The sequence below is a fragment of the Eschrichtius robustus genome, chromosome 20 (genome assembly GCF_028021215.1).
Source record: "Eschrichtius robustus isolate mEscRob2 chromosome 20, mEscRob2.pri, whole genome shotgun sequence".
NCBI classification, from domain to species: Eukaryota; Metazoa; Chordata; class Mammalia; order Artiodactyla; family Eschrichtiidae; genus Eschrichtius; species Eschrichtius robustus.
The window spans coordinates 18,126,905-18,143,092 of record NC_090843.1 but is presented as its reverse complement, the minus strand read 5'-3'; the positions used below and the strand labels follow the sequence as shown (position 1 = coordinate 18,143,092).

The window sequence follows — 16,188 nt, the reverse complement described above, 5'->3', positions numbered from 1 at the left end:
CAAACCCACCGGCAGAGGGCAGGAAGCTGGACACTGCCCTCGCTCCCCACCCTCCTACGAGCCACCCCTTCTGCCTCTTCTGTTCCTAGTGGGGGGCAGGCAGCCCCTGCCTCACCCCAGGTGCCTCGTGCCGCCCCCCCTTAGGCCAACCTCTCCTCGCAGTGATCCCAGTGGGAGATGGGCAGTCCCAGGCCGGGCACACGGTGACCCTGCCGTCCCCCCTCTCTCCCCCTTGCAGATCCGGAGCGGAGCAGCCCCCCCATGCTCTCTGCAGACGATGCCGAGTACCCTCGGGAGTACCGGACCCTGGGGGGCGGGGGCGGAGGCGGGGGCAGCGGGGGCCGGCGCTTCTCCAACGTGGGGCTGGTGCACACGTCGGAGCGGCGGCACACGGTGATCGCGGCGCAGAGCCTGGAGGCGCTCAGCGGGCTCCAGAAGGCGGATGCTGACCGCAAGCGCGATGCCTTCATGGACCACCTGAAGAGCAAGTACCCCCAGCACGCCCTAGCCCTGCGGAGTCAGCAGGACAGGATGCGGGAGCAGGTGAGCGGGGCCCGGCTGGGGAGGGGGTGTGACTTGTGCTCCCCTGTCCCCAGGCTCATCCTGATTCTGAGAGGCGTCTGGGGAGGGAAAGCGGATGCCCTGTTGCTGTTTATGGCCTCTTCTGGAGCCTGGGGAGGAAGGCGGTGGGGGCTCAGCACCCAGATCTCTGCCTGCAGCCCTGGAATTTGGAGCATGGGACTGGACAGAGAGAGCCCAGCCTCTAATCAGGCTGTTGGACTGAGCAGAGGAAGGCTGTCTTGGAGAGACAAGAGCGTGGTGGGGAGGGAGGGGATCAGCCTCGTCGTGGACTGAGTGTTCTGAGTCTGAGGGTCCAGCCAGCGGTGGAGTTGAGACCTTGGGGTCGGCACCTCTGTGATATGGCCCCTAAGGGAAGGTCAGGCCTTGGGAACTTCAGAAGGCTGGGTCTCCTGTGCCCCAGCCCTGCAAGAACAGAGCCCAGAATTCCTGGGGGCCTTTTACCTCCTCCCTCCTCCCCCACCCCGTTCCTTCCCCCCAAGACTCGCTGTGTGACTTTGAGCTAGAGGACTCCTCTCTCTGTGCCTTGGTTTCTCTCCTGTCATCAGTAGGGCTTAGACAGGAGTCAGGGCTCCTGCCTCTGGTCCAGGACCTTTCTCCTTCTTTATGGGGTGCGAAGCTTCCTTTGTAAAGCTCTCCCAGATCCTTGGGTTCCTGGATGCATCTCTGCATCCAAGTGTGCCCTTCTTGTTCGTAGGAAAGTTCTTTCTTGGGATTAGCCTTCTACTTACAGTCCCACCTTGGTAGGGGCCTTGACAGCTGCAGCACGTTGGCTGTTGAGACCCAGGCATTGTCCACTCTGGGAGAAAGGGCTGAGGGGAGGGTGGTTCATCCCACCAGCATCCTTTCAATCAAGCCTTGGGGTATCCGTCCCTGCTCTCGCACCTGTCTGGCTCTGTCCCCCTTTCCAAGTACTGCTGGGTGTGGCTGGGGAGGGGGGAGAATGTGCCCATCCCCATCCTCACTGTAGGGAACAACGACATATTGGTGCATTTCTGGTACCTTATCTGCCCCTGATGTCACCTCCAGTTCTGTCCAGCCTTTATCTTTTCTCAGCTCCGGAGTCCTCCCGGGAGCAGAGTTCCAACTAAAATAAGGGAGAGTTGCAGAAGGAGATCTGGCCCTCCCCTTCAGGGGTCCCTCTCAGTGGATTCCTTCTCTGTGCTCTGGCTTAGGGGGAGGGGACAGGGACCTTTGTGATCTAGATGGGGTGAAAGGATGGTTAAACTTAAGTATAAGGGGCACAGTCAGTTGGAAGAGGGTTTGGAGTAGGGGAGATCAGGTGGATCGGCCTGGTCAGGGAAGGCTTCCTGGAGGAGGAGTTACCTAAACTAGGCTTAGAAGGATGGAAAGGGTCTGAATAGTCATAGAGGGGGAGAACGCTGTTTTAGGAGGTAGGGAGATGGGAGGTGAGCATAGGTCTGTGTTGGTTTGAGGACTGGCATAGAGGTCCAACTGGCTGATGCAGAGGGCTCGGGGTGGGAGGCAGTGAGAGGTGTGGGGGCCAGATGGTGGTGACTAGGGGGGCCGTGGCTGTTTCTGGATGGTGAATAGGAGGGGACAAGAGGGAGTGGCTGGCGGCAGGGAAAGGAGAGGAGGAAGAGAGTGTGTCAGGGATGATGAAGGGAAAGTGATGGGGTGGGGGTGGGGTTGGAGGGAAGATGAACAAGGCTTGTTTCCTGCCTGGATCCAGGAGGCAAAGACAGAAAAACCTGGGTGACAGGGACATGTTGGTGCCTTGGGGGGAAATAAGAGGGATGGGAGGGAAACGTTTGGGGGAGTGGGGGACAGGAATAGGGGAGATGAGTTTGAGGAGGGGGTAGGGGTTTCCCGCAGAAGTCTGTTAGGCACTGAATATACAACTCAAGACTCTGAAGGGACTACAGCTTCAGAAGGGAGGTTAGGCACGATATGGGCAGAAATGGTAGTGGGACCCAGGGTAAGCCTGGTCACCAAGGCAGAATGGAGTCTGAGAAGGGGGAGGGCCCTTGACAGCTAGGGGGGGGGAACCAGAAATGTCCTGCATCCCTGAAGAAGAGGATAAAGGCCCAGCAGGAGGGCCCCCTGCACTTCTAAAGTCTGGAGGGATGGGAGAGAGAAACAGCCATTGGGACCGGCCAGGATCTGTGGGTCTGGAGGGTATCAAGAGCTCCTTTCTCGTGCTGTGGTGAGGTAACGGCCAGTGTCAGGGGTTGAGGAGGTTGGAGGTGGTGAGGGAACAGGACCCCTGGGCTGCAGATCTGTCTGGGGAGGTTTGGCCAGAAAAACATGAAGACAGCCGGGATGGCGGCCTCAAGGGGCAGCAGGCCTGTAAGAGAGCACGTGGGCATGTTTGAGGGCCTCCTATGTGTCTGGCACATTCACTGGCACAGAGTAGGTGCTCAGTAAATGAATCAAAGCATGGCCACTCACTCACAAATTCATTCCTTTATTCATTCACTCATTCATTCCCTGCCTTGGGGAGTAAGTGGGTAGGATCTACGGCTGTTTCACTTACATTGAACGCTTGGTGCCTAAGCCTAGCGCTGGCTCAGTACATTAGTGGGGTGACCTAATGAGAGACGGATGACTTTGAGGTTGCTGAGGGCCTGGAGGAATCAGGAGGGGATGGGTTTCGAGCCTTAGGTGTGGTGTGGGAGAAGAAAGTCACCTCCGTGAGATGGCGGGGAGGAAAGCGGTGCTGTCAGGACAGAGGCACACTGGGGTGAGGCCCCCTGCAGAATGGTTCCCGAGTCTGTGGGGTAGGAGGTGACAGCTTCAGCGAGGGGGGAGTGAAGAGCTGGAAGAAGGGACAGGCGAGGGGCAGCCCCCTTGCAGAGTGTCCAGAGAGGCAGTCAAGAATTGAAGACAAGGACTTCAGGAGTATCCGTTGGGGAAGGCCTTGCCCTGGGCTCAAAGAGCCCCCAGCCTGACTGGAGAGAAAGACCCGGCAACAGGCCCAGGGCCCTGCATAGAGACCCAGCCTCGTGAGGGACTAGCCAGTGTTGCAGGGTCCCCCTTCGGGGTGAGCTCTGTGCCAGACTTGCCCCAGGAATGCCCTCCCCCCCCGCCCCGTCACAGTCCCCCAGCGGCTCCTGCCCGCTCCCCCTAATGGGGTGTCCCCCGCTTCGCACACACAGGTTGGCGGCTGGACCGTGGACCCCGTGTGCCTCCTCAGCTCCCTCTGCTCCCACCTCCATGGCGACTCCGCCCCCTCCGGGGCTGGCCAGCCGGCCCAGGTGAGTCACCCGCCTCCCCCCCACCCCCCAAACCCATGGCAGACTTGGGCTTTGGGGAGGATATTTTTTGGAGGGGGGATATCCAGGATTTTAATTTTGCATCCCTTTCTCTTATGTAGGAGCCCGCATTTTCAGGAGACTCCTATGCCCCGTACTCTCCCCGTGATAGGCTAATTCCTACCGCTACCTCCCCAAACCTGTGCCAAAGTTTGGCTTTGGGGAGGGAATTTTTTTGAGGGGGAATAGTCAGGTTAGTCTCTCCTTAAACAGGGGTACCTCTCCCCTCACCCCACTGGTTTTCAGGAACCTCTTGTGCCCTGTACCCAATTCCCACCCCCACTGTGGATCAGCTTGTTCCTCTATCCCCACCCTATCCTCCATCTCTGAGCAGACCCAACCTTCCCCTGATGTCTCACCAGCAGGAAGTTCTTCATGATATCTCTCTCCCACACTTCTTGCTATGCCCACTGCTTAGTTTCAAAATGTGAAGAGGACCTTGGCCTCTAGCCATTTGTTCTGAACTGATTTCCTGATTCTTCATATTGCCTCAGTTTCCCTGATGGGAAGATGGGACAGGGGCACCCTGGGACAGGATCCTAAGGGCTCAGGCTCCCAGCTCAGGCCTGGACATTGCTGTGGGAGAAAAACAATCATCTGAAGCCCCAGAGGGGAGGAGGGGCCAGGGAGTCAGAGTTACAGCAGGTCAGGGGCAGCCCTGAGGGGGCCTTGACTTGAGGGTGGCAGAGGAGGTGTAGTGGCAGAGAATCCAATGAGTCACATGGGTGCCATCTTCTCTTCCTTGCATACCCTGCTCCCCCTGGAGAGGGGCAGCAAGCCTTGACTTTTTCAAGAAGAATTAGGAGAAGGAAAAACGTGACAGCCTAGGAAAAAACAAGGCTCCAGAGCACGGTACTTTTAGCTGTCTGTAACTCAAGTCTAGCAAGAGATTGGCATGCTTGGCATCACTCACAGGGCACCCAGCCCCACTTCCTTTCCCAGCTCTTGGCCCTGTACTGACTGAACTTAGGGAACAGAGATGTGTCTGCGCCCAAGGCTAGATGGCAAGTGGGATGGACTCATCTCGAGTGGCCACATGTGCAGTGGAGGTCAAAGTGGGGCTAGGACAGGGATGGTGAGAGGCAGAGGACGGTGCGCTCCCTGGATAGAGCGGATGGAGCGTCTTGAGTTGGGGTGATGGAGGGAAGTGAGGCTGGACTTGGTGAGCTCTGATGTCCCAGGTTATGGGGTCCCAGGCCTGTCCACATCTGGAATCTACTCTGATGGAGGAAAGAGGAGAGCTTGAAGGGACCTTCACCCCAGGGCTTTGAAGTACAGAGAAAAGTGGCTGTGCCCAGGATCTTGTCATCACTTTATACTTAGTGCTTATCACACTTCCCATTCCCCACGGCTGGGTACGAGGCTCCTTTTTGTAAAGTGCAGGACCAGAGACGTTCAGCAAATGCCAGAGTCACACAGCAGAGCAGGATCAGAGGCCACGGAGGAAATTTAGGCATCCTAGGCCTCCCAGACTTGGCTGGGAATTGAGTCATGGGAGAGCTAGAACTGAAACGGTGCACAGCCGAGAGAGACCCCGGTAGGGAGAGACTGTAAGCTCAGAGAGTGGCGGGTCGGGAGGCAGGCCACTCTCCTTCCCCACGACACACACACAACCTAGGCCAGACCGTTGGGGGTTGGGGCCTAAAGAAGACCCTGAGAAGGGACCGGAGGCCAGACTCCAAGCCACAGCCCTTCCCCCACTTCCACTAGGCTGTCTAACCTCCCTCCCTCCTGCTGCAACCCGAGTCCCGGGCGGCGGGCCGGCGTATCGGGTGACCGCGGCGACGCAGCCACCAGCCTCCGCCGTTCCTTGGCGGGGCTGCGCCGGCGGGGCCGCGCCGGGGAGGGGGCCAGAGAGAGGATGTGCACGGCGGCGCGCCGTGCCGCGCCAGGTGGAGTCGCGGTTACCGGGGCGACCGGGGCCCGGGCCGGCTCGGCGGCGGCGGCGGCGCCTCTCTCATTGCAGCAAAGGGCACCGGCGGCGGCGGCGGCTGCGGGGGCTGCGGAGGCGGCCGGGGGAGGGGAGAGCCCGGGCGGGTGGGAGTAGGGGGCTGCCCTCCCTCCCCCGCCCGACGCGCGACCTGGGGCTGAGAACCCCGCGTATACACCTGTGGCCGCAGGTAAGGGGGAGCGGCTGCGGGGGCCGGGGTAGCCGCCTCGGGTTCCGCGGGGCGGCGGCACGGAGATAGGGGGCCCTTCCCACGACTCCGAGGGGCGGTCTGGGGGTGGGGGGCTCGCAGGCCGTTGCGGTTCCGGATCCCTGAGAAACGCCCCCTCCCCTCCCCCATCTCGTTCTCAGCCTTCCGCAGGGGACCGGCCCCCACCCCGAAATGCGGCTGGCGCCCCCTCCCCCAGCCTCAGAAAGTCATGACCTTTCCGGGGTGCGCCCTTGCCCCCCGCTCAGCGCGGGTCCCGCAGCAACCCCCCTCCCCAACACACACACTCTGCATTGGGAAGGGGTAGGAGGTGACCGTGTGGACGGGCACACAGGGGAGAGGGCCGGGAGTAGTGCACGTGCGTCGCGGTGGGAGGCTGGCGCCCTCGGGGGGCGTTAAGGAGCCCCAGCCTGGCGGGGGCAAGGGAGGGGGGAGGCGAATGTTTACGTGGACGCGTGTTCACAGGAGTTGAAAGGTGGGTGTGTGCGCCGGTGCACGCACAGCCAGGGGACTAGAGCGAGGGTGCGACCCGTAGGTTGCCCTCCCTCTCCGAAGGATGCGTCCTCGTCGTCGGGGCTCGAGGTCAGGGAGGGGTCACGCACTCACCTAGCCTACAGAGGACGTCTGCCCAGGGGAGGGGAGAGACCTCAGCTGGCTGGGCTAAGGCTCCCAGGGGACACGGCCTCGCCCTCCCAGCGCACTGTGTGGGGGAGAAAGGACCAGCTGCAGGGGGGAGGGAAGAACCCCACCAAGGGCGCCTAGGGTGGAGGAGGGAGGGAGTTAACTCCTTAGCCCCCGGAGGGAAGAAGCTGTTTCCTCTTCTCAGCGGGGAGTTTGAGGACCCCCGGCGCTGCTTCCTTGGGTCTCCAGGAAGCTCCCCTTCTCGCATTTCGGAAAGCCTGGTCCCTACAGAGTGGATGGGTTGGCTTCCATCTTATCCTCCTAGAGCACCTCTCATTTTGCCCCAGCTCCTGTAAGACTCTTCCCTACAAGTGATTACCCCAAAGGGTCTCTCCTACTCAGCCCTTTCTTTTTTTCACTGTCTCACTGTCCTCCGGGAAGGTGAGACACCCCTCTCTGAGTATGGGGGAGGGAGACAGCTTTGCCCTAATACTGCAGGTTTTCACTTGGGTTGGGGAGCCAGACCTCTCTTGGGCCCTTCCTGCCCTCTGCCCTCCTTCCGGGGGTTTCTGGTGCTGGGAGATTCCCAGGGAAAAGACATGGAAGGCTGAGCTCTACTGGGTGCCAGGAGATGGAAAGTGGTGCCAGACTAGAGTATGCAGAGATACCCCCTTCCACTTGTGGCTGGTCCTGTTTTCTTGACACTCATTCATGGCCAAATATTTGTTGAGAGCCTACTCTATACCAGGCACTGTGTGGGGCAGGGCGGGAGGAACAGACAACCAGGAAGAGGGTGAGGAGTAAAGGGTGCTGGAGATGGGAGGAGGAGAGTCCCACCTTAGCAAACAGAGGAACCCTCTGCTCTCAGTCACCCAAGGCTGTCCCATGGGTTTAACACCCTGGAAGGAGACAGAGACGGGGGATAGACGGCATCCCCAAGGACCTCTCCCTACTATGGTTTTTCCCCTCCAAGGACACTGAGTTGCCAGGAGACTCTGTGTCTCACTCCTGGTGGGGCCAACATGAAGGAGGATCATCCTTCCCACTTTCCGAGGTGACGGAGGGGCAGGATTCTGTGTACTCGACCAGCCAGCGCCCAAAGTCCCAGGACTCTGATCTCAGCCTCACTCCAAGTTCACCGAGCACAAACACAGCATCTCTTCCATCTTTACCCTCTAGTGGGGCTTGGCTGGCCTGTTCTGTGGCACTGATGCCACCCAGCCCTCTCCCCTGGCCCCAGCTACTGATCCCTCCTTTCCAGGTCTGGCTGCCCCATGGATGTGCCCAGCGTTGCCTGAGGCAGGCCCAGGTTGAGGGCATAGCTAGTGTGGCTGTAACCAGGCCCCATCCCTGTCCCCCTCCCAGAGACATGAGGTGGGCCCCAGCTGTCTGCACGTACTGAGTCCGATGTGTTGACATTTGGGGCGGGGGTGGGGGTGGGGCATCTTCTGCTTCTTTTGAATCAGGTGTTCACCTACCTGCCACGTGATGTCTGGGACATCACAGGCATGGTACCGTGACCGAGGTGGCCAGAGGCACCATGACCTGGCTAGTGGGGGGAAGGAGGGATGAGACTTTCTCTTCGTACGTGTGTGTGCTGCTTTGTGTGTCTCTGCAGTTGGTGTGCGTGTATGTGTGTACATATGTGTGAATGGGTATCCATCATGTCTCTGTTTCTGTGACTCCCTAGGGGCCGGGGGGGCCTCTCTGATTCTGCTTGTGGGAGTGTGTGTGAGCAGGTCAGTGTCCTGGGCGGGCCCGGGGTGCATGTTTTGTATGAATGGGGTTGGTCCACGTATGAATAGCTCTGTCTCTGAGTTTGTGTTTCTGGGGTTGTTTCTGACCATGGAGGGCTTTTCTCCAAGTGTTTGTGTCCCTTTGTGGGCATGTCTTTGTTGCTCTGGGTGTGTTTGTGGCCATGTCATTATTGGAGGATGTCTGCGCGTCTGTACGCAGCTCTCCGTGTGGGGCCTGTCGTTGCAGGGCGCTGTGGGTGGCCTGTGTGTACACGGTGTGATGGTGATGGTGGATGAGGGACGGCGGCCTTCTCTGCAGAGCCGTCCATCACCACTGGGGCTGCAGACATGACTCTCATCATAAACCTTCCCCTGCCCTCTGCCTGGCTCTGCCTGCCCTGCCCCCCACCCCCTGTCATCACATGTCCACTCCCTCTGCTCTCCTTCCCCTCCCCAAGGCCACAGGCAGCTGTGGCTACAGCCTGATACTCCAGTCCCCCACCTCCCCTCCCCTCAGCATCTGTGGGCATCCCCTGACACCCACGGGGTGGCATGTGTCCATGGGTAGTTCCAGGCACTGGCTAGGTCACAGACTTTGCTGTCCCCTTCCTCTGCCTGGCATGTGACTATTTTTTGCATCTCTTGGAGCAAATGCTGGGGGGAGAGGTGGGGACTGTGGCCCAGAGGGGGATGGTCCTGGTGAGTAAACCTCTTCATCCTAGCCCTAGCCTGGCATCACCCCACCCTAAAGATCCGAAGCCTCCATCCCAGTAGGGCCCCTCTCCAACTCCTTTCTGCCACTAAAGTATTCAGGTGGCACAGGACACCCTGCCATGGTGTCCTCCCCCCATCAGGGACCCTTGGTGTCACTCTCCTCTGCCAGTGGCTCTGAGGCCTAGGGAATCTTGTCTGCTGGTGCCAGGCACCCCAGGGCCAGGCCATCTGCTGCCTCTGTCTTCCTGCTGAGGCTGGCACCGGTCAGCAGGGTGCCCTCAGCTTTGCCAAGAACCAATCCGGCCTCCGGGTCACTCCTCCCTTGTCCTTAGCCATCTGGAGGGGCCTTCTGGTCTCCAGGGAAGGCAGGGTGACTGTAGGTTATTGTTAATGAGCAGGAACCTGAGGCCCCCATTCTAGGGGAGCAAGGAGCCTTCCCCTCTCATCTGTTCAACCACAGAACGTTGCCGACACTCCCTTGCTGTCCATGGCTCCCCATCCATTGCCCAGTGCTGTGGGGTGATGGGCATCTGTCCACTTCCCCTGTAACCCAGGTGCATCATGTTACACAGGCCTCCCTGCCCTGGGCTCGGCCCCCTGCCTCCCTCTTCCACTCCCTGCCCCATCAGCCCTCCTGGGGTCCAGTCCCATCCCACTCAGTTTCACGCAAATGCTTTCTGCTTGTCCACCCAGTTAAGTCTCAGTTCTTTCGCTTGGCATTTAAGGGCGCTCCTCCGGCCCCAGGGCCTTCTTCGCAGCCTAACCTGCTACTTTCCCAGGCCCTGCGCCCCAGCCAAACTGAACTGTTCCCTCAACACACCCTGCACATGCCTCCCCAGGCCCTCTGCTCAGCAGGCCCTTCCTCCCAACCTCCAGCTGCTCATTTTTTAAAGACCCACCAAAAATGTTCATTTTTTAAAGACTCACCAAAAATGCCACCTCTTCCGGGAAGTTTTCCCTGGCCGGCCACAATCAGATGCCATTTCTCTGACCCTGCAGCTCCGATTCAGCTCTGCCAGTGTCTCACGTGTCCCCTGTATCATGGTCATCTGCGTCTTTTCCTGCCTGTAACTCTCTGAGGACAGTTACGTGGCTTATAAACGTCTGGAATGATGGTTCTCCCCTCCCCCAGCAGCAGGCCTGGAGCCCGCTCAGGGCCATGCCGGGCTTCCGTAGAGAATGGGATGTACCAGGCATGGCTTCCTTCCTGTTCCTGGGAGGGTGGAGGGCCCACTGTGCCAGGGCTGAGTGCTGAGCGCCAAGGGTCTCTAACCTGCCCCTGGCCCTACTCTCTCCTCCCAGCGCCCCCGCATAACCATCTCTTCTCTTATTTCCATCAGCAGCCAAACTACTGGAGTTTCAAGGTCAGTGTGTGGTGCTTCTGCGTCCGTGACAACCGCATGTGCTCTCCCGCCCCTGCCCCTCCCTGCACATGCTTTGCACAAGGTTGTGCATCTGCAAGGGACTGTCTGGTGTGGGTGGTGGGCCTTGGGACTGCAGGCTGGGTCTGCTGCTTTGAGAGAGCCTGGGTTCGCCTGCCAGGGGCTTGTGGATCCAGCGTGGGAGTTTGTGCCACCCCTGCTGGGGATCTGGGCTGGGGATGCTCAGGCTTCCCCAGGACGTAAAGAGCGTTTGGGAATGAGAGAGGCATTTTCCCCAGCCTGGAGGCACTGCTGGCTCCAGGGGAGGGAAATGGACCTCATGATCTTATTGAGGGCCTTGTTCTCTGAACTCAGACTTCATCTTCCAGGGAGGCCCTGTGACTATAATGGGCCCCTCATCCCTTTCTTACTTTCCACTATGGGGAGCTGGTCAGTGCCAGGCAAGAGACCCACAGACTTACACCTCCAAACCCTTTGCCCAAGTGGAGGGCTGGGCTCAGGGATGGTGCCTTCCTGCCTCCTCTGGAGAGTTTGGACCATCCACAGCTGGAGAGATGTCTGTCCCCTCCAAGGGCATCCTGCTGACCCCCGAGGGAGCACGCTCCTGGACCTCCTCTTCTCTGGCACCAGACTCAGAACCGAACTGAGTTAGACTGCTGCTTGCGTCCTGGAGTCTCCGGTCCCTCAAATCCTGGGCATCATGACAGGGGGTGGGAAGTATACATTCCAGACTCCCCCAGTGTCATCTTGCTCCAAGCGTCTTGTTTGCATGCATCCTCCCAGAGAAAAGTCCTTGAATCAGAGAATCATGGAATTGTAGAGTCGTGGCATCAGGCATATAGCCTTTTTGGAGGAAGCAGTAGAGCGTAGTGGTTCAATGCACAGGGCCAAGGGCCAGGCTGTCTGGTGGTGAATTCCAGTCTGCTACTAACTAGCTGGGTGACCTGGGGCAAGTTACATAATTCTCTGAGCCTTGGTTTCTCCTCCATAAAATGGAACAGTATCTACATCACAGAGTTGTTGTAAAGGTAGAAGAAACACGAGACTGCATGTCCTAAGCACAGTGCCTGGCTCATGGTGAGCCTTACCTCATAAGCTACTAGCATCCTGGATACCGACTTGATTCCCAGCTCAGAATCACCTTGGGAACTTGTCGAAAACCTTGAACCCCAGGCTCCAAGCCCCAGAGATTCAGATGTAGTGAATGTGGGGCACTGGAGAGAGTGTTTTTAAAAGCTCCCAAGTGATTCGGTCCTAGCCTGTGGACAGCTTTTGGAAACCTCAGATCCTAGTCTGACTGCCCCGCTCAGGGTTCCGTCTGCCTGATCTCTGGCCAGGAGTCATCGGTTCCTCACTGGAGCATCTCCAGGGACTGGTGCTCCCTGCTTCCGATCTTTGGGGAGCCCTTTCCTATCTTTGGAGAGCTCCGCTGAAATTACCGTTTTGTTCTCTTGCCATCTCCCTCTTGTCAGGAAGTCCTTCTGGATGTCTCACTTTTTTTCTGCTCTGTTGTCCCAGCCCAGGGCTGGAGAGACATGCTAATGGGCTTTCTCTCTTCTCAAGAGGGTTTTCTACAAAGGCTGTGAGAATGGAAAGGTGCCCAGGAGGCCAGGATGGAAACAGGAACTGGTGGGGCAGGGAATGTGGGCATCTCTTCTCGCAGGGTTCCCTGGGCTGCCTTCTCAGTCCCTAGGATCCCTGCCCCTCCTTCATTCTGGCCCCTGTTCCATCTTCTTATTGGCAACTGACTTGTGCCCCCCAGGCACTGTGGCCACCCCCTACTCTTCATCCCTGCTAGCTGCCTCCCTCATTTTGCCTGAATTCTGTAGCCCCTCATCCATACTAGCCTGGCAACCACTGACCTTCCAGTTGCCTGGCAACCTCATGACCACCAGACCAGGCCTGGTTCCCCACACTGGGAAGAGAGAAGGGCGTAGGCCGGCACTGGTGATCAGCCTAGAACTGAGCTGCAGGGTCCAAAGTCTGGGCACAGGCATCCCCCCAGTGGGTCCAGTTGCTACGCTGCCTCCCTCCTCCCCAGAACCATGCCCACCCGCTGGTCAAGGCATTGTGCTTGAGGCTGGATGCCCGCTAATGTCCCCAAATCTGACCTGCTCTATCTCCAAGCCCTTGAGGACACTTTGGGGACAGCTGGGCACACTGTCCATCAGAGGAAGATGCTCTCTCTTTTCGAGAGTGCTAATCCGACTAAAACATTAAATTGAGTTAACATGAAGATGGAGATTAATTAGGGGTTAATCAGGACTTGGGGATGGAGGGAGCTGAGGAGGAGAATAAATAATTCCTTTTTAGAGATACTTTTACTGTTTTTTAAAAAATGATAAAAATGATACATTCTGATTGTGCAAAGTTCACCCGGCAGAGAAATGTATAAAGTAGAAAGGGAATGCTCTGTCTCAACCCCAAGATAACCAATGTTAATGGTTTTGAATGATTTGTTGCTGTTGAAGATAGGCAATTTATTTTATAGAAAAATACAATTGGGCAACATGATTTTTTTCTTGATAACATGTATATGTGTGATACATCTAATATATATATAATGTTACATAACAGGGAATGATGTAGATCTGATTCAGTATCTTTCTCCCTTAAATAGATGGGTTTCTGACAGCAACCAGGTTTGAGGGGAGGGGCTGGGGCAGACTGACAGGAGCTGTGGCCCTGAGTGACAGCCCCAGCTGTCAGCCAAAAGTAGGCTCTTGATACGCAATTGAAATCAGGGTGTCCCCTCTCCCAAGGAGAGAGTAATCGAGCTGTCCCTGGGGCAGGGAATGGTCACTGGGTGACACCCTTCCCTAGCTCCAGCCAGATATCACCCTCAGCTGTGGCTTCAGGGCAAGGGGCTGCTATGTTGGTACTGGAGGAGGCTTTTCTGGGAGGCTAGCCAGGCAGGTTGGCTGTGTGGCAGCATGTGCCATGCAGGGAGGGGCTGAGGCCTGGCACTTATGCCATGTGCTCGTGTGGGCTGAGCATGTGCACTGCATGTACTAGGCAGGTAGTCTGTGTGAAACTGGGGTCCACCTGGCTTTGGGAGGTTTGGGGTGGTTCTCCCAGTCACTCTAAGTCCAGGACATTGTTCCCAGCTCTGTGAGGGCCCATACCTCCCAGAGCTGGGATCCTGGGGTCCCTAGCTCTCTGCTTTCTCCCTGCTTCCCGCCCCCACCCCAACCCTCTGAACTCCACTAAGGATAAGTTCATCGCTCGCGCATCCGCCGCTTAATTAATGTCTGGAACTAATGCCCCAATTTGCTCAACGATTCTGCTGCTCACCTCGGTGACAAATTTGTGTTGTTGTTCTTTGGAAGCTTAAAATAGCAGGCGTGCCCATGGCTCCCGCCCAGATGGTTTCTTGTCTGGCTTCCCAGGGTGCCTGAGTCCTTTGCCCACTGCTTACCTGCTGGGTGTCCTGGGGAGGCCAAGGCCCCAAGAGGTTGGGGAACTCTCCTGCAGCCACACAGCGAGTCTGGAATCCAGGAGACCCTCCCGTGTGTGTGTGTGTGTGTGTGTGTGTGTGTGTGTGTGTGTGTGTGTGTGTGTGTGTGTGTGTGTGTGTGTGTGTGTGTGTGTGTGTGTGTGTGTGTGTGTGTGTGTGTGTGTGTGTGTGTGTGTGTGCTGGCTGGCTGGCTGGCTGGGGCTCCCTGAGCCTGGATGGGGGCAGTGGGCAGAGAGAAGGGGTCATTCCTGGTTCCTCTTGCCCCGCCCTGCCCCTGCAGACCCGCAGCTCGCGCCACACTCAGGGAGCCCAGCCTGGGCTGGCAGACCAGGCGGCCAAGCTGTCATACGCCTCGGCTGAGTCACTGGAGACCATGTCGGAGGCGGAGCTGCCCCTGGGCTTCAGTAGGATGAACCGCTTCCGACAGAGCCTGCCCCTCTCCCGCTCAACCAGCCAGACCAAGCTGCGCTCACCAGGTACTGCTGCCCATCTTCCCTCCAGGCTACTGGCTCCTCCCTCTGCTCTGCTCACCCTGGAGCCCTCTCCATCCCCTTCATCACTCCCTCTCTCCTCAACCATCTTTCTAGTAAGCCTCTGGCTCCCTTCCCCCATACCCATCTTCCCCCCCCCCACCCCCAGTAATCTCCTCCCCACAAGGCCTCTCCCTCCTCTGCGGCTCCCTTCCCAACTTTCCTCCACTTCTCTCTTCCCTCACTTCTCTCTCCCTCAGCAGCCCCTGCCCTGTCCCTCTCTCTCCAAGCCTCCTCTCTCCCTTAGGCTTCTCTCTCACCCCCTTCAGCAGCCCCCCTTTCCTTCATCCCCTCCCTTCTCACCTCTCTCCCCCTCAGCAACCACTCACTCTCGGTTTCTGCCCCACCTGCTCCTGCCCCCAATTCCATTTCCTCGTCCAGACTCCAACCTGCCTGGGGTCGAGGAGGTGCCTTAAGGGGCCGGCAGCATGAGGAGTGCCTGGGTGCACCTGCACTCCGGGGCGGCATCCGGCCTCAGACCCTGCCTCTGCGGGACCAGCGCGGCTCCCCAAGGCTCCCCGGGCCGCCGGCGTGGTGGTGATAGCCGCCCTGACAGCGAGGGCGGCGTCTCCTTCGCAGGGGTGCTGTTCCTGCAGTTCGGGGAGGAGACTCGGCGCGTGCACATCACGCACGAGGTCAGCAGCCTGGACACGCTGCACGCACTCATCGCGCACATGTTCCCGCAGAAGCTCACCATGGGCATGCTGAAGTCGCCCAACACAGCCATCCTCATCAAGGACGAGGCTCGCAACGTCTTCTACGAGTTGGAGGACGTCCGGTGGGCGTGGCCCCGGGGGGGGGGATGGGGTGGGCCTCCCCAGACTCCTCCTCTGAGGGGGGTTCGACGCCGCAGGTCATTCCCCAGCCGCCTCCTGACCTAACCTCAGCCCTTCCCCTCTCCTCCCGGAGCCCTACCGGCCCGCCCCCTTCTTCGGTCATCCCGGCCCCACCCCCTCCCTTTAAATCATCCACCCCTGCTGATTGGCCTTGGCTTGAGCTAACCTGAAAATGGCTCGTGAGGCCGAGGAGGTGTACGGGGTGGAAGCCGCTGAGTGTGTGTGTGTTGGTGGCAGGCAGCCCGAGGCACGAGAGCCACTGAGCAGGGAGTTAGGAAGGGCTTGGGGCTCGTGGCCCTTCTTGGCCACCCCTCTTCCGTGTGCCTGGAGTGGCTTCCCCTCCTCATCACAGGGCTGGGGGATGGTGACCCTCTGCACCCCTCCCTCCCCCAGGGACATCCAGGACCGCAGTATTATCAAGATCTATAGGAAGGAGCCACTGTACGCCGCTTTCCCTGGCTCACACCTCACCAACGGGGACCTCCGGGTATGGCTGGGGAGGCCCAGGGCATTGGGGAGGCTGGGCAGATGGGGTCCAGGAGCACAGAGTCTAGTCACTTGTCACCAGGGACAGCTTTGGAGAAGGGAATGTGGAGGCTGAAGCAGAGGGTGGCCTCCCTTAATTGTGGAGTCCGGGAGGAGTCCTTCCCCTCACCTGCCACTTTCCCCTCCTGTCCGATCAGATTTCTCGAACCCGCCTCTAAATATTCTAGGAGACCTCTCTCAGGAACCACCCCTCACCTTTTCGCTTCCCATCCCCCACCATAGGGTGGGCTGGGGGTCGCTCCTCTGGTGCCTCTCCCTCCACCACTTCTTCCTCCGTGCTGGGAGCCCTGAAGGGAAAGGGGCCCAAGATGCAGCAGGCGGGTGGGAAGGCAGAGAACAGAAGGGACTTCCTAAGC

General features: G+C 58.6%; 1 protein-coding gene across 1 annotated transcript in view; it reads left to right on the top strand.

Moving 5' to 3' along the window:
- The first annotated feature begins 243 nt into the window (after positions 1 to 243).
- The window catches only part of SRCIN1 (SRC kinase signaling inhibitor 1), a 41,209-nt gene continuing 25,264 nt past the window's right edge, over positions 244 to 16,188 (top strand). Inside the window, exons 1-5 of the mRNA XM_068530910.1 lie at positions 244 to 543; positions 10,425 to 10,445; positions 14,201 to 14,396; positions 15,030 to 15,228; positions 15,680 to 15,773. Of these exons, the coding sequence (XP_068387011.1) occupies positions 262 to 543; positions 10,425 to 10,445; positions 14,201 to 14,396; positions 15,030 to 15,228; positions 15,680 to 15,773 (792 nt within the window). The 5' untranslated portion in view covers positions 244 to 261. The remainder of the gene's footprint in view (positions 544 to 10,424; positions 10,446 to 14,200; positions 14,397 to 15,029; positions 15,229 to 15,679; positions 15,774 to 16,188) is intronic.